Source organism: Bos indicus x Bos taurus, chromosome 10 (assembly GCF_003369695.1).
Source record: "Bos indicus x Bos taurus breed Angus x Brahman F1 hybrid chromosome 10, Bos_hybrid_MaternalHap_v2.0, whole genome shotgun sequence".
Taxonomy (NCBI): Eukaryota; Metazoa; Chordata; class Mammalia; order Artiodactyla; family Bovidae; genus Bos; species Bos indicus x Bos taurus.
This window is the reverse complement of record NC_040085.1, coordinates 74,921,586-74,936,977: the sequence shown is the minus strand read 5'-3', so window position 1 is coordinate 74,936,977 and position 15,392 is coordinate 74,921,586. Positions and strand designations below refer to the sequence as shown.

At 51.4% G+C, this 15,392-nt stretch overlaps 1 protein-coding gene across 2 annotated transcripts in view; it reads right to left on the bottom strand.

Annotated features, from left to right (window-relative positions):
- The window catches only part of GALNT16 (polypeptide N-acetylgalactosaminyltransferase 16), a 100,219-nt gene that overhangs the window by 17,716 nt on the left and 67,111 nt on the right, over window positions 1–15,392 (bottom strand). For both annotated transcript variants that reach the window (XM_027552261.1, XM_027552260.1), the window contains exons 3-10: window positions 13,969–14,126; window positions 11,345–11,443; window positions 10,314–10,381; window positions 9,507–9,572; window positions 8,042–8,163; window positions 5,442–5,529; window positions 3,920–4,004; window positions 3,530–3,633 (exon numbers count right to left, since the gene is read on the bottom strand). In XM_027552261.1, coding sequence (XP_027408062.1) covers window positions 3,530–3,633; window positions 3,920–4,004; window positions 5,442–5,529; window positions 8,042–8,163; window positions 9,507–9,572; window positions 10,314–10,381; window positions 11,345–11,443; window positions 13,969–14,126 — 790 coding nt within the window. The remainder of the gene's footprint in view (window positions 1–3,529; window positions 3,634–3,919; window positions 4,005–5,441; window positions 5,530–8,041; window positions 8,164–9,506; window positions 9,573–10,313; window positions 10,382–11,344; window positions 11,444–13,968; window positions 14,127–15,392) is intronic.

The following is a 15,392-nucleotide window of genomic DNA, read 5'->3' as shown; positions in this document are numbered from 1 at the left end:
CCACCTGCAGTACGGGAGACCTGGGTTCGATCCCTGGGTTGGGAAGATCCCCTGGAGAAGGGAAAGGCTACCCACTCCAGTATTCTGGCCTAGAGAATTCCATGAACTATAGTCCATGGGGTTGCAAAGAGTCGGACACGACTGAGCGACTTTCACTTTTATCCCACATACCCCTTATTGTCATATTATTGTTTACTTATTGTCATTACTAGCAACAATGGCAATAACAAAAGCAGCTAACCATCATGCATTTACTGAGCACTTTGTGCTCTTTATGGCTGATGTCTAATTCTCACAGCTACCATATGACATTGGTGTTATGATCCTTGTGTTTTTAATAAGGACTATGATGGACAGGGAGGTCTGGCATGCTGCGATTCATGGGGTCGCAAAGAGTCGGACACGACTGAGCAACTGAACTGAACTGAACTGGTGAAGCTCAAAGATGTTAAATAACCTCTCCAAGGTCACCCCCCGACTCAGTTGCAGAACCGTAATGTAAAGTCCATACTTTGTTCAGCAAGTCCCATTATTTGAACCAGATTCTTTAGTATATTCAGCAGATTTTTACCAAAGACCTATTTATGACCTATCAGATACTGTTCTAGAATCCCTCACACTCTAGTAAGAGAAGACAAGAAGTAAAATAAGAAACAAAAATGCAAGTAGACAAGAAAATGAGTAGAATACATGGTCTAGTTGTGTTCGACTCTTTGCAGCCCCATGGACTATAACCCTCCAGGCTCTCCTGTCCATGGGATTTCCCAGGCAAGAATACTGGAATGGGTTGCCATTTCCTCCTCCAGGGGATCTTCCCGACCCAGGGATCAAACATTGGCTCCTGTGTGTCTCCTGCACTGGCAGATTCTTTACCACTGAGCCCATAATGTCTGTCTGATGGTATTATAAGCACAATGAAGGGGACAGAGCACGCAGGAAACTGGGGACAATGAGTGGAGTTGGGGGTGGGGCCACAATTGTAGTGAAGCTGATTAGGGGTTTTCCATGAGAGGAGACAGCTGAGTTGAGGCCTGAAGAGGGGAGGAGGAGCCACGTGGCTCTTGGGGACAAGCACTGGAGGCAGAGGGACCAGCAAGGGCACAGACCTAGAGGTCGGAGCGCAGTCGGCAGGGGTGAGGGCGAGGTTGGTGGGGTGTCTTGTGCGGGAAGGGCAGATGGTCTGAGGACTTTGGGTTTTGCTCTGAGTGACATGGGAGCCCTTGTGGGGTCTTGAGCAGCAGAGTAACATGATCTGATGCAACTTTAAAAAGATGCCTAATGAGAATCCCAAGGTTTTCACATTTGCCACCCCCGCTCAGGGCGGCCTCTGAGCGCCTGCCTGCATTTGGCTCTCTCAGGGGAAACAGGAAGGAGTCTCCGTTTGGGCACCTCCCATCCTTCCACAAAGGAACAGAACGAAAAGCCCAAACCCACCAGCGGTGGAGTCTCCTGGCTCAAAACTGGTCCCAGCAGTTGAATGTCTGAGCTACAGGGCTAGCCTGGGAATTTCTTTGAATTTCTTCGAAGAAACAAAACCTTCCCTAGAACCACTGTGTGGTTCACCTTTCAAGTTCCCCCAACCACTGAGCCCTGGCCTCAGGCAGAGTTTAAAGTTAGCTATTTGATCGTTGACTTGTTTCTCTATCAGGCCCCAGCCTTTAAAAAAAAGAAGGAAGGGAAAAAGAAAAAGGCCTCTGGACACAGCAGAGATCCTTAGTTTCGCAGCTCTCTGAGACTTTACAGGAAACCAGCTTTGCCAAAGCTCCCTTCCGGCTGAGACCGAGGATACAAAAGAGGTCACTTTGGCCCAAAATACATGAAAGGAGGTCAGAATGGAAGGGTCACTGCACCCCAGTTCCCAGCATTGACTCCTCCGAATGCCTGCCTAGAAACCATTTCCAAGAGTAAGTTACAAAGGGGAGAAAATTCCATGCCTGTTCCCACTCCAGCTGGTTCTGAGTCAAAGCCCCAGTGCCCGTCTGCCCCACTGTCCCAGTCCGAGAAGGAAGACAGACCTGGTCCTCCCAGCCCAGAAGCACAGACCGTGACTCGGATCACACCTCACCACATTGAAGTGATCCCTCCAGCAAAGGTGCTTATCCTACACCTGTCAGATGTGGAGTTTGCTGACTGAGATCTGGAAGGTGGCATCCACCTCAGTTTGCCCACCTGTCAGATGGGTGAGATACTGGCCTGTTTACTTCTCAAGAACCCGGGTCAGGATGAAAAGAGAAGCAGTGGGAAAGGCTCTGCAAAGGACTGAGTGGGTCCGGGAACAGCAAGGACGGGCCTTTGTCTTTTATGGGCTTTTTCGTATCTCTCCCCCCAGCTCCTGGAGAACCTCTGGGATTGTTCTCTGCCCTATTCCACCCTGCTCTTCATCTGGAAGGCTACTGTGTGGGCCACACCCCTGGCTTCCTTCCTGAGTTAGGACAGGTTCAGCCTGCAGTCAGGGGGAGAGTGAGGGTGGATGTTCATCCCCGACAACTTCCACCTGGTGCGTGGGCTGACTGCAGGCACCCCAAGACCATAGCTTGTACTGGGGAGTGCTCTGTCCCCATCTTTCAGACCTAGGGGTGGCTGCACCTCCCAGAAGTCACGCACCTAGCCCTACCCTGTCCCTTGTGGTTCCCTATAATTTTTCCACACCACGCAAACAGGCTCTTTCATAAACCCCTACATCAAGTGTTCCATCTGTATCCAGCCTTTGTCTCATGAACCTCAGCAGCAACCCTTGAGGTTCACTGGCTCTTCTCTTTCGTTGTGGGGCTAAAGGATTCCTATGGTATCGTGTATGTGTGTGTGTGTGTGTGCACGTGTGCTCAGTCATGTCCAACTCTTTGCGACTCCACGAACTGTAACCCACCAGGCTCTTCTGTCCACAGGATTCTCCAGGCAAGAATACTGGAGTGGGTTGCCATTTCCTGTTCCAGGGGATCTTCCCAACCCAGGGATCGAACCTTAGTGTCTTAGCATCTCCTGCATTGCAGGTGGATTCTTCACCACTGAGCCACCTGGGAAGCCCTATGACTTCATAAATAATAATAATGGCCATCAGTATCTTCATCCATCCTCTTCCTTAGTGCTCATGACAGCCTCTTGGGGAAACTGAGGCTCCAAGAGGCTTTCACTTACCAAGAGCCAAACAGCTTGTAGGTGGTAGGGCCAGGGTTTGCACCCAGTAATAGGGTCTGACTCTATTACTTATGCTGAACCATCACCCTCTACTGCACACCACCTCTCCTTCAGAGTTTCTGGTAGGGAAGCAGCCACATAGCTCCTCCACACATGTCTAGCCACGTGGCCACAGGTTCTCCCTGACCACCTCATTGCTTTGTTTACTAGATACGTGGCTCTGGACAAATTACTTAACCTCTCTGTGCCTTAGTTTACCAGTAGAAAGGTACTTCAGAGATTCATTGTGAGAATTTAAGTAGTCAATATGTATGAAGTCCTTAGGGCCTTACACATAGAAAACACTCAATCTGGGTTTGCCTACTATTGTTATTGTGGTTATTCCCCAACTTACCAAAATTTTCTCCCCCCCAGATGTCCATCTGAGCATCATACTTTCCCAAGTGGTTAAACCAGGACTTGTCAATCACGAAGATTCCTCCAGCAATGACAGGCGTCCTGGGAGCAAGGAGAGGAAAGAGGTAACACATTAGAATTTGAGCCCCTCTAGATGGCCCCAGGGCTCAGGCCATTTACCCTACGATCACCCACTTGCAGAGTCACTGGGGCTGGATGTCTGGCCCGTCCTTTGGTCTATGATCTCTCTCCCCAGGGCTCAGAACAGACTCAGCCCTTAGATCATGCACCTCTAGGAGCCCTGGTGACTGAACCAGCCCCCAGCACCCTCCAAAGCCTGTGACTCAGGGAAGGGATGGGTCTCCCCAGAACCCACAGCAGGTCTGACCTTATGGGCTTGGTGGGGTCTGTCCGAGCAATCTTCTGCTCCAGAGGGATCTGCTCCCACTTGAAATGCAGGCTCCAGTCGAATCCTAAGGGTCAGAGTGGGGTGGGGATGGGGCTTAGGGCTCCTGTCCCCTCATTCTGCCCCCTGATAGTCTCAGCTTGCAGAGGGCCCTGGGCGATTGGTGTAGTCATTCCTTCATTCAGAATGAGACAGATCCCTGTCCTCATGGAGTTTCAATCTAATGGGTAAGACAAAGACTTACAAAGATAAATCAATAAATGGATAATCTGTCAGTTGGGGTGAAAGTGCTAAAAAAAACAAAAGAAAGAAAGAAAAGACAGGAGACATGTCCATGCTATTCTAATAAGTGTACCCAGGGAAGACTCTGATGAGGTCACATTTGAGTAGAAACCTGAATGAAGGACTGATCCATGCAGACCGATGGGAAAAGGGAATTCGAGGTGGGAGAACAGCAAGTGCCAAGGTCCTGAGGTGATTTCCCAAAGGAGAAATGCCTGGCTCCCTCCCATTCATCCTCAGCATCTAACTAAAGACTGTGTCCATTGGAAATCTGAGCCCCAGAGAGGAAATCCACTCTGCTCATTAGCTCCTGGCCACAGATTCTCTAGGGCCGCTTGCCCAGTAGGCCTTGCTGCACTGATGGAAGGGGCCTACATCTGCCCTGTCCAACATGGTGGACACAAGTCACATGTGGCTATTGAGCACTTAATGTGCTGCTGGGGCAATTTAGGAACTGAGTTTTGAATTTTACTTAATTTTAATTAACTTAAATGTACATAGCCCAAACCCAAAGTGGCTACACAACATGGCTCTAAAGTCTAGATCAGAGCTGTCCAAAAGAAATACTTTGCAAGCTGGAGATGCAAGCCACATATGCAATTTAAATTTTTCTAGTAGCCATATCTAAAAGTAAGGACATATGAAATTAATTTGAATAATGTATTTTTAATGCAAGATCATCCAAAATACTATCATTTCAAACTGATGATCATATTCATAATGAATACAAAAAATTACTAATGAGATTTTTTTACATTTTTCAAACTAGGTCTTCAAAACCTGGTGTGTATTTTATCTTACTGCACATCTCAATTCACACTGAAAATGGAGTCACATTTCAAGAGCTCAATAGCTAAATGTGGTTAATAGCTACTGTATTCAGCCAGGTCTACACCATTTTCGGGGGTGCAAGTCAGGAATCCATGCAAAGTTGAGGGTTCCCCCTTCCCCACTCCCAAGATAGTTGTCATATCATGTTCTTCTGCCAGGACTCGTGCCCATCCTCTCTGGGCTAGCTGTATTTGAGAAGGATATGTCAACGTTTGGGGGCAGGGAAAGATTGGAGACTAGCTTGACTCTGCCCTCATCATGCCAGGAGCCTCCCACTGCCAGCTCTGGTCCTTCGTCCCCAACTCCACAGCTCTATACAATCTCCTTTCATTTTCTGGAGGTAAAGGGCAGGGAGATGCTGTCTCATTTTCTGGAGATGCTCTGGACCTACCTCCACGAAGATCAGCAGATGCAGCAAGGTAAGCGAAATTATCTAGACTGATGACATCAATGATGGGGCTCACCACGCGGGTGTGGTCCTAGGGGAGGACACATGAGGTGGTGTGAGGTCAGGGACTCTGTCAAAAAAGCCCCGACTGCCTGTTTGGTGAAGTTCTCTCAAGGCATGAGGTACCCAGCACCTCCTGAAGGACATGTCAGGCTCCCAGGAGCTGTCCTGCATCACCACACCAGGCTCACAGAAGGTCCCACTTGGGTCTCACAGCTACAATGCTCTCCTAGCCTCTTCCTCTAACACCATGTTGAGCCCTGCTGGGATCTCACCTCCTCAATGAAGCCCTCCCTGATTGCTGCAGGCAGAGGATTTCTTCCTCTTTTTAAGCTGCTCTCGCAATTATAATCCAGACAATTCCTGGGACAACGAATCAGATGTTGCCTGAGGTGGCTTTTCTGTTCCTGGTTTGAATGGTTGTTTTACTAATTGTCGTCCATTTTTGCACATGTTGGTGTTGAGTCTTCCCAACTGGACCACCAGCAGCTTGAGGGTAGTGACCCTGTTGTAGTTGACCCTGGAGAACCTGGGTGGCACTCCTCTCATGCCACCCAGGCATGAGAGGTCAGACTCATACTCTCTTCATCACCTCCTAGACACAAATCCACCTCCAAAATATTGGTGGGTAATGCCAATTTTACTAAAGGGTTTTTTCCTGAGGTGGGGGATGTGGAGAGAGTGGTGGTGGTGGATTTTTATCATATACCACGTGCAAAACTTAATCGCCCTTCATCAGTAGGATGTCTGCTCTCTTCTTTTCTCCCTCCATGGAGGGACAAGGAACAGAGCCTCTTCTTTCTTCTCTGTCTGCACTGACCCTCAAAATGCTCTTGTCTGCGACTTTGAATCTAGCTCTGTCCCTCAGTTCACACCCCGTCTTAGGATGACAAAACTGTGGGACGTGGCAGATCAGAGGAGACCATCCATGGTCTCACAGTGTTCCGTGGGGGCTTCACTTTATCCTTTTTATAGACTTGTTTTTGTATTGAGATATAATTCACACTATATAATAATTTTATTAGACATAATTGACATACTATAAAATTCACCATTTAAAAGTGTACAGTTCTGTGGTTTGTAGTGTATTCACAGGGTTGTGTCACCATCTGCTGCTGCTGCTGCTGCTAAGTCCTGTCAGTCGTGTCTGACTCTGTGCGACCCCATAGACGGCAGCCCACCAGGCTCCCCCGTCCCTGGGATTCTCCAGGCAAGAACACTGGAGTGGGTTGCCATTTCCTTCTCCAATGCATGAAAATTGAAAAGTGAAAGTGAAGTCGCTCAGTCGTGTCCGACTCTTAGCGACCTCATGGACTGCAGCCTACCAGGCTCCTCCATCCATGGGATTTTCCAGGCAAGAGTACTGGAGTGGGGTGCCATTGCCTTCTCCGTGTGTCACCATCACCACTATCTAAATCCAGAATACTTTAATCACCCCAGTAAGAAACCCTGTACCCACTAGCAGGTACTCCCCCATTCCCTTCACTCCAGCTCCTGACAACCACTAATCCACTTGTTATTTCCTCAGATTTGTTTACTCTGGACATCTCATACAAATGGAATCATATAATTTATAGCCTTTTGTGACTGGCTTCTTTCACTGAGCATGGTTTTCAAAGTTCATCCATACTATAACACGCATCAGTACTTTATTCCTTTCTTATGGCTGAATAGTATTCCATTGTATGGCTGTATCACATTCTGTTTACCCATTAGTGAGCTGACAGACATTAGTTTGTTTCATGTTTTGCCTCTTTGGAATAACACTGCTCTGAACACTTGGATACAAGTTTGTGTATGGGGTATGTTTTCATTTCTCTTGAGTATATATCTAAGAGAGGAATTGCTGGGTCATATGGTAACTCGATGTTTAAACTTTTGAGGAACTGTCAGTCTGTTTTTCAAAGTGGCTGCCATTTGACATTCCCACCAGCAACGCACAAAGGCTCCTATTTATCCAAATCCTCACCAGCAGTTGTACTGTCCATCCTTTGAAGAGCCCTCCTAGGAGGTATCAAGTAGTATCTCATGGTGGTTTTAACTTGCATTTCCCTAATGACTTAATGTTGAGCATCTCTTCATGTGCTTGTTGACCATTTGTCTATCTTCCTTGAAGAAACATCCATTCAAATCCTTTGCCCATTTTTAAATTGGGTTCTCTGTCTTTTATGGTTGAGCTGTAATCACTTCATCCTTGGTTCCATGTGTCCAAATCCTCCCCATTCTAAAGAACAGTGGGCGCATGGGAAGGCCCTCTGCTTGAGAACAATGTCCTCTCCTCCCTCCTTCACAGGCTTCCCAGTCTGACCCACCACCCTCCACTCCTCGTCACTCACCCAGGAGGAAAACAACACCACCCATTCGCAGAAGGAGTTCCATGGCTTACCCACAAATGAAGTCCCTCAGGAGGGAGCAGATCACGTAGTTTCTAACTCTGCCTGTCCAGCTCTCAGAGACAGTTCATACCCTCCCCACCCGCAATGCCAAGAACATGGTGGGCGTGTCCTGAGGGACAGAGCTCCCCCAGGGATAGACAGACTTACCTCCTTGACCCGCTGCAGCATGGGCTGCAGCCACTCCGTGTTCACTTCGCAGTGGCTGTCCAGAAAAGTGAGGACGGCAGCTGCCGCCACGTCTGCCCCACGAACTCGGGAGCGGATCAGCCCTGAAGTGGGAGGGACATGGTGGTGCTGGGTGGGACTCAGCCAGTTTGCTCAGCCGTCCCCTCAAAGGCTCAGGGCTCTCTGCCCCTTAGGGCTCAGGTTTCCTCTGAGTTACTGTGATTTAACTTCTCTTCGTATTTGCTGATTTCTTCCCTCTTTCTTCCTTTCTCTTATCCACCCATCCATCAACCTCTGAATGCCCCCCCTCCCCAATGTAGAGGCCAGACACTGGGCTCTGGGGACACACTGATGAACAGTCAAGAGTTTAGTGAACAGAAGTGGCAATAAAGTGTGGTTTGGTACCTAAGGGGAACTAGAAACCAAAACCCTTTCCCCTTCAACATGGAGGAACCTCAGGGCGCTCCCCTCTGGCTGCACTATGCTGTATGACTTGCAGACAGTCTTCCAGACTAAGACCGGCTGGAGTCAGAGCTCTCTGCTTTATCAAATCTAAATGCCTTTCTCTGGCTTCGAGCCCCTCCATCATCTCCTCACCCCACTCATTCCCTGTGCTGACCAGGTCTGATTCTCCCAGGGAGGGAGACTAAGAAAAGGAAGGTTAAGAGGCTGGCTCTGAGTGTGGGCCCCCTGGCTGGGGGTGAAATCCTGGCTCCTCAGTTCATCACTCCAGGCAAATTACTGAACCTTCTTACACCCTAGTTCTTTTATCTGTAAAACAGGATGAAGGGCTGTTATGAGGACTGAGTGTGAGCATGTGAGCAGAGATGAGAAGGTAGGAAAGGCAGGAAGAGGCTGTTAGTACTACATGTACCCAGGCCTGACTGATGCCTTTGCTCAGAGTCTCTGGGCCTCGAATGCTCTCTCTTGCGCTCCATTCATCTCTCAACACCCTCACCCAATCCAGGCTCCCTCCCAGATCACTCCCTTCTCCTTTAGCTCCCTACCCCTACATACTTACACCAGCCTTGGAATCCATAATAAGCTCTCCGAGGGCAGGGACCACGTGTAAACTTCTTTTGTGTTCCCTAGAGTGTCATGCACAATCCTATGCCATAGTTGATGCTCCAAGTATATCTGCTCTATATTGCCCTGTGCTTTTCTCAAAGCATTTAATCCTTACAATAACTGTGCAGGGCAGAAAGAGTATATTATCAGCCCCATTTCTCAGAAGAGATAACTAAGGTGCCAGAAGTAGAGCTTCTTGCCTACAGTCATGCTGTGATACGGGCTGCTCCGAGACAGCAGCAGGGTCTTTCCGCAGACCTTGGTCTTGCCACTAGGCATGCAGCAAGACTTCATTTGGTTGGTATAACAAGGCATCAAAAGGGAGCAGAAGTCTAGACCAAAATGGGTCTACAGTAGCACCCAGGTTTCGAGGACATACCTTCCCGCCGGTCATTGCGTAGGCACTTGACCTTGGGGATCCTGGTTAGCAGCAGACAGTCTTCGGCTGAGGGTGGAGAGAAGGAAGCAAGACTGTTCAGATATGGACATCAGTCCACATATACTCTGACCAGGCCCAGGGAAAGGGCTGGGGAAGGCGAGGTATGATCGTCTCCATGGGGGACAGGTCATCTCCCCATCCCCTACTCCCAGGACAGACGGAGGAATGCCTGTACTTGTGGCCTAACCCCCAGGGGGTGCCACAGAGTACCAACAACCTCTCCAGTCCAACATCCTCTGACCTAGATTGCGTGTTAAGTTGCTTCACTCGTGTCGGACTCTTTGCATCTCTATGAACCGCGGTCCGCCAGGCTCCTCTGTCCATGGGATTCTCCAGGCAAGAATACTGGAATGGTTTGCCATGCACTCCTCCAGGGGATCTTCCCAACCCAGGGATCAAACCCACTTCTCTTGCGTCTCCTACATTGGGAGGTGGGTTCTTTACCACCAGCACCACCTGGGAAGCCCATTTTGTGGGGACGATATTCTGCACACGGCAGCTGTGATAATGAAGGATGCTGTGGATGTTTTATTTTTTAAAATGTCATCCCATTGGTGTCCCATCAAAGCAACACCACTCCTTTGGCACCAAGGAGCAGAGCCAGGAAAGGCACTTAGTACAGACTGAAGATCCCAGTGAGGAACAGACATCAGCCTGTGGTGGCCAGGACTATTTCAAGAGTGCCTCCCTCAGCATTCTGGAGAAATGGGGTGTGAAGTGGTGCAAAAAAAGAAGATGGATACTTACGATCTGAACTGAAGTCATCCACTAGAATGATCTCCTGGATCAGGCTGGCAGGAGTTCGGTTCAGGACGCTGGAGTAGTGACCAAGACAGATGAGCCCAGATTTAGGGGCCACCTTCTACTTCCTTCTTCCTACCATCAACTCCCTCACCCCCCACCTCGGGGGGCCAGCACACTGGCCATAGGCAGCTGCTAGCAAACCCTTCTTGCCCTGGTCAGTGACTGAGGGGCAGGATGTTCCTCAGGCTCCTCCAAGCACCCGCCGACCCTGCTGCCTGGACCCTCGGGCACTTGAAATTCACCCCAGGTGGTGGGTGGGGACTGTCCTAGTTTAGTTGAGGCAGGACCCATAGCTGCTCTGGCTGCCTGGGCTTAACAATGGCAACAAGGCCAGATCCCTGCTGGCCTGGATGTTGCCTGCTTTGGAAAGCTGGTGAGGCTCCTTCTGACCTGATGGGTCAGGATGGGTGTTCTCAGAAAGCACCCCCACCCCAGCTTTTCCCTCCCAACATCCCTCCTCTTCCTTCACTCCCCGTGAAGAAAGCCCAAGCCTCTTTAATCCTTGGAATACCACTGGGTACTCCATTCTGAATCCTATTCTTATCTATGTTCATTAAAGAAACAGGTGATTAGAAGTCAAACTTGACCACAGGGCCAACCTTAGGAGGACAGAAGGGGTATCTCTCTCTGAATTGCTCTCAGGTACCCACTGGGCTGGCACCCACCCACCTGGAAGTGAGGCCCCACTTCCATCCTTGCCTCCATCGGCTCCTGGCCCCTGCGTTTCTGCCCGTGTCCTGGGGACCTGACCTTGTGTTTGTGCATCTCACTAACAGCTGGACTTCTGATTCACTAACTGACCCTGATTCACTAACCCCAGCTTCTCAGAAGGGCAGAAACCCCCTCCCAAGTGCCCACCAGTCTTCATGATGTCTGGCCACAGTGCCCATCTCAGTGTCCCTTGCCAGGGCCCAGCAGATCCCCGAGGCCTGGGGGAGCAGCACCACCGAGACGAGGGATGAGGCAGGGCTCACCTCTTCACTGTGCGCAGGAGCGTAGAGCGGGCTTCGTTGTGGAAGGTGATGATGACGCTGGTGGCCGGCAGGTCCGAGGAGTAGGACACGGATGGACAACTGAGGAGAGAGCAGAGAGCACAGAGGGCATCTGTGGGACATCCTGGGGGCATCCGGGCTTGAGGCTTCTCTCTGTCCAGTCTGCTGCCCTTGAGGCCAGGCGCAGGCCCTGCCCCCCGAAACCCACGCCCACCCTACTCAGGCTGCCCAGCCTGGAGTCCCCGGAGGGACAGCACAGGCTGGGGGAACTTCCCAGGCCCAGGGGCTCTTCACCCTAGTCCTAGGATCACTCGGAGCCCCACGGTCACTGACGTGCTAAGGGAGGCTCTGACGTGTGTAGGCACACAGACAGAACCAACCTGGACCAACCGACAGAACTCCCTGCCCGATGCAGCAGCTGAGACAGAAAAAATGGCAGCAGGGAGAAGAGAGAAAATGGCCTTTCTTTGTCTCTGTAGCTTCTTCCTTCTTGTTGCCTGTCTCCTGACATCTGGTGGGATCTAGGGAGGAACTGCCCGCATCCTGCCCTCCCGTGAATCTCTCCCTCTCACTGCCAGCGTGAACAGCCAGGCTGGCAACAGCAAGTAGGGTGCCCTCGCTCTTCCCAGGGTCCCTGGGGCACCTGAGGGGTAAACTGAAGTCTCTGAGGAGACACCAAAGGCAGTTCCCCCCAGCCCACTCCCTCCCCCAGCAGCTCTGTGCTCCCACCTTCTCCAGACACCACATTTTGGGCCCCCTGGCTCCCCTGTCTTCTGGAAAGGGAATTAAAACAATCCATCCCCGCCAGCCTCCAACGCTGTCATTTCTGAGAATGCTTCTGTGAATGCATTTACTTGTGCTCCTGGGGCCGGCGGGAAGGCAGCCGCAGAGCTGGTTTTCATAGCAATCTTCTTTATTACAATTGCTCCCTGACTATTCCAGCCACGACCATTTTTTCATTACAGCATTCATTCCACTGACAGCGGCTTACGGCCAAATTCCCAGGCCCATTTCCTGTCCAGCAGAGCAGACAGGGTCAGACAGGCAGGAGTTCCACTAGCCTGGGACCCCCACAGGAGAAGTCGTGAGAGGCCTTAAAATAATTCCCCTCGAGATGGGGTATGGGGGAGGAGGAGGGGTGGAGAAGTTCATCTCTGCCCGGGAAGCCAGGCGTTCCAAGCGCCTCTCCTCCCGGAGGCTTGTGGATTTGGGGGCTGGAAGGGGCTTGGTCTGCTGAGATGGGGAGCCCTGGAAGAAGGGGTCAGCCCCCTGCACTGACCTCTAGGGCCCCCGTTCTGTATCTCTGAATCCTAAGCGCCCAGGAAGGAGGGAATGTGGATAGTGATGCCCATTCTCCACCTGAAGGTGGCCAACCTGCCCACACCCCATCTGGACAGTGGACTTGACCTTCTCCCACCCGCCCCCTTCAACCCTCTCCACCCTGCATTTCTCTGGGAATTGTATCTGTGATGATAGGAATTCATGGCTCCTAGGGACCAGGAGCCTCTGAACAGCTTTGTCTCTCATCTGTGCTCTGAGTTTGGGGCTGGTGGGGTCTTCTCTGAGATGCTGGTAGGTCTGTCTCTCATAGTTTAGGTATCGTTGGAAGACCTCCCTCAAGGGGGCTCCCTGGATTCAGGGCTGCATCAGGACCTGGCCTGACAGTCTGGGGTCCAACAGGAGCTGTGGCCTGGAAGGGGAAGAGCGTGGCTCACCCCACACCCCAGGGTCTGCCAGGGGAGGCCCTGCCCACCACTGCCAACACCTTCTTTGCTGCCCCTACAGACATACGTGTGCAAACACACACACACACACGCGCATGCACTCCCTGATCCATCTCAGGCTTCTGAGAAGGCTGGGCAGAAGCACTGGGGCAAGAGGAGAGGCCTTCCACCAACCACCACTGGCCTGGATTTGAGGAGTCTTGTTTTAAAATGTGTAGCCCCAAGAGGAATTCCGCCCTTAAGTTTCCTGGTGAACACCCGAAAAAGTTCAGAGTCGGGGAGGATGCGGGGAAGGGCAGAGGGGATGCAGGCCAACCCCTCAGTGCCCAGATTTGGGTCAGGGGAGCCTCCAAACCCTGAGGTCCTGGTCTAGGGCCTCTCCCATCTACCACGCCGGGAGAACAAAGAGCAAGACCGGGAGGCATTTCTGGGAGTTGCTGAGGAAGGGTGGGAGGCAGTGGGGCAGGCAGAGAGCAAGGAAAGTGATGCCTGTGGGGTGGTGCACAGCACCCTACTGTTTGCACAGGGCAGGCAGGGCTGGCGGCCCCGCGGGCACCACCAGCCAGGCACCAGGAACTCCAGGCTCACCTGCCTGCTGCAGACCTCCCCCTGATCTCCTGGCCGGTCACTCTTGCTTGGACTCTGGACTGAGGTACTGAGGGGCCTCTGTGGCCTGGCCTGGCCAGGAGACCCTCAGGAGATCAATGAAACTAAGAGGAGCCAGGAAAACAACAGATAGGAAGGGTTTGTATGTCTCAGGAGCTGGACTGAGTCTGAGGAAATTCTCCGCATTTCTTAAACCCATGTGACTCAAAGAAAAGCCAACTGGGGTCGGCGCTTCCCTCCACCTTTCTTTCTCCACCAGCACAGCAGAGGCCACACCTGTAATGGCGGGTGTCCCGGATGGGCCGGTCAGGGCTCAGCTTGTCGCTCTCCAGCTGGTTGAAGGCATGCTGCCTGTAGGGGTCCTCTCCAGGCTTCAGCTGCTTGGCTGCCAGGTACGCCTTCTCATCAAAGCCTCTGGAGGGTGTTCCTGTCACCTGAGACAAAGGTCAGCATCAGAAAGGCCACAGGCAAGAGGACAAAGGAGCCACTGCGTGGTAAGTACTTATGACAAGGCGGGAGCCAAGCATCACCTCATTTGTACCTGAGCAGGAGATTATTATTTCCCCCAATGTACAGGTGAGGAAACTGAGGCTCGAGACAATACCCCCACATGTGGGGGCAGGGAGTATCTGGGAACTCTCTGCACTTTCCACTCAATGTTGTGTACCTAAAACTGCTCTTAAAAAGTAAAGCCCATTGGACTTCCCTGGTGCTCCAGTAGTTAAAGAGTTTGCCTGCCAACGCAGGGGACACAGGTTTGATCCCTGGTCCAGGAGGATCCCACATGCTGTGCATCAACTAAGCCCGTGCAGCACAACTACTGAGTCCACGTGCTGCAGCTACTGAAGCTCGGGCGCCTAGAGCCCACCCTGCAACGAGAAGCCACTAAAATGAGAAGCCCCAGCCCTGCAAGGAAGCGTAGCCTCCACTTGCCGCAATTAGAGAAAGCCCATGTGCAGCAGTGGAGACCCAGTGCAACCAAAAATTGTAAGTAAATCAATATTAAAAAATAAAAATTAAAAAAACCTATTAATAAAAAAGCTCAAGGTCAGAGCTAGTAAGTCTCAGGTTTCTGGAGTCAAAACTGGTCATTCTGACTCGGAAGCCCACACTCTTGACCAGTGCTCTTTGCTGGATGTGGAGATGGTGACACTTTGGAGGGCACCAGATCCCCCAAGATAAGGGGACCACTGAGGGGACCACCAACCAGGCTGGAGGTCACCAAGCAACCGTCAGATGGACAGTCTTCTAGGTATGAACTTGGGCTTGACACTGGGGCTAGGCATGTAGGAGGTGCCTGATCAGTGCAACACCCAGGGCTTGGACAAGGTTCTGCCCAGAGGACCACCTGTGAGGATAGGTGGTGAAGCATCTTCTCCAGGACTCGTGCTTGCTGTTGAAATGGCCCACGTCAGACCTCTGGGGTCCCGGGTGCTAAGTGCTGGGAAGTGATGGATGGCGGTTGCTGTGGCCCAGCCCCCCTCCTCTTAGCCACACCCTGCTCTGTGCTCCCAAAGTCCCCCCATGAAAGACACTGGGGAAGGACACATCTGAGATGAATGGTTGGGTTGATGGATCCTGACATCTCATTATTTGAGCCACACTGCTGCCCGATGGTCCCTAGAGTGCCCGGAAATATCACAACTGTGAGTCCATCTCGACTCCACCAGGCAGGAGCTGTGGGCCCGCAGGGGCAGCAG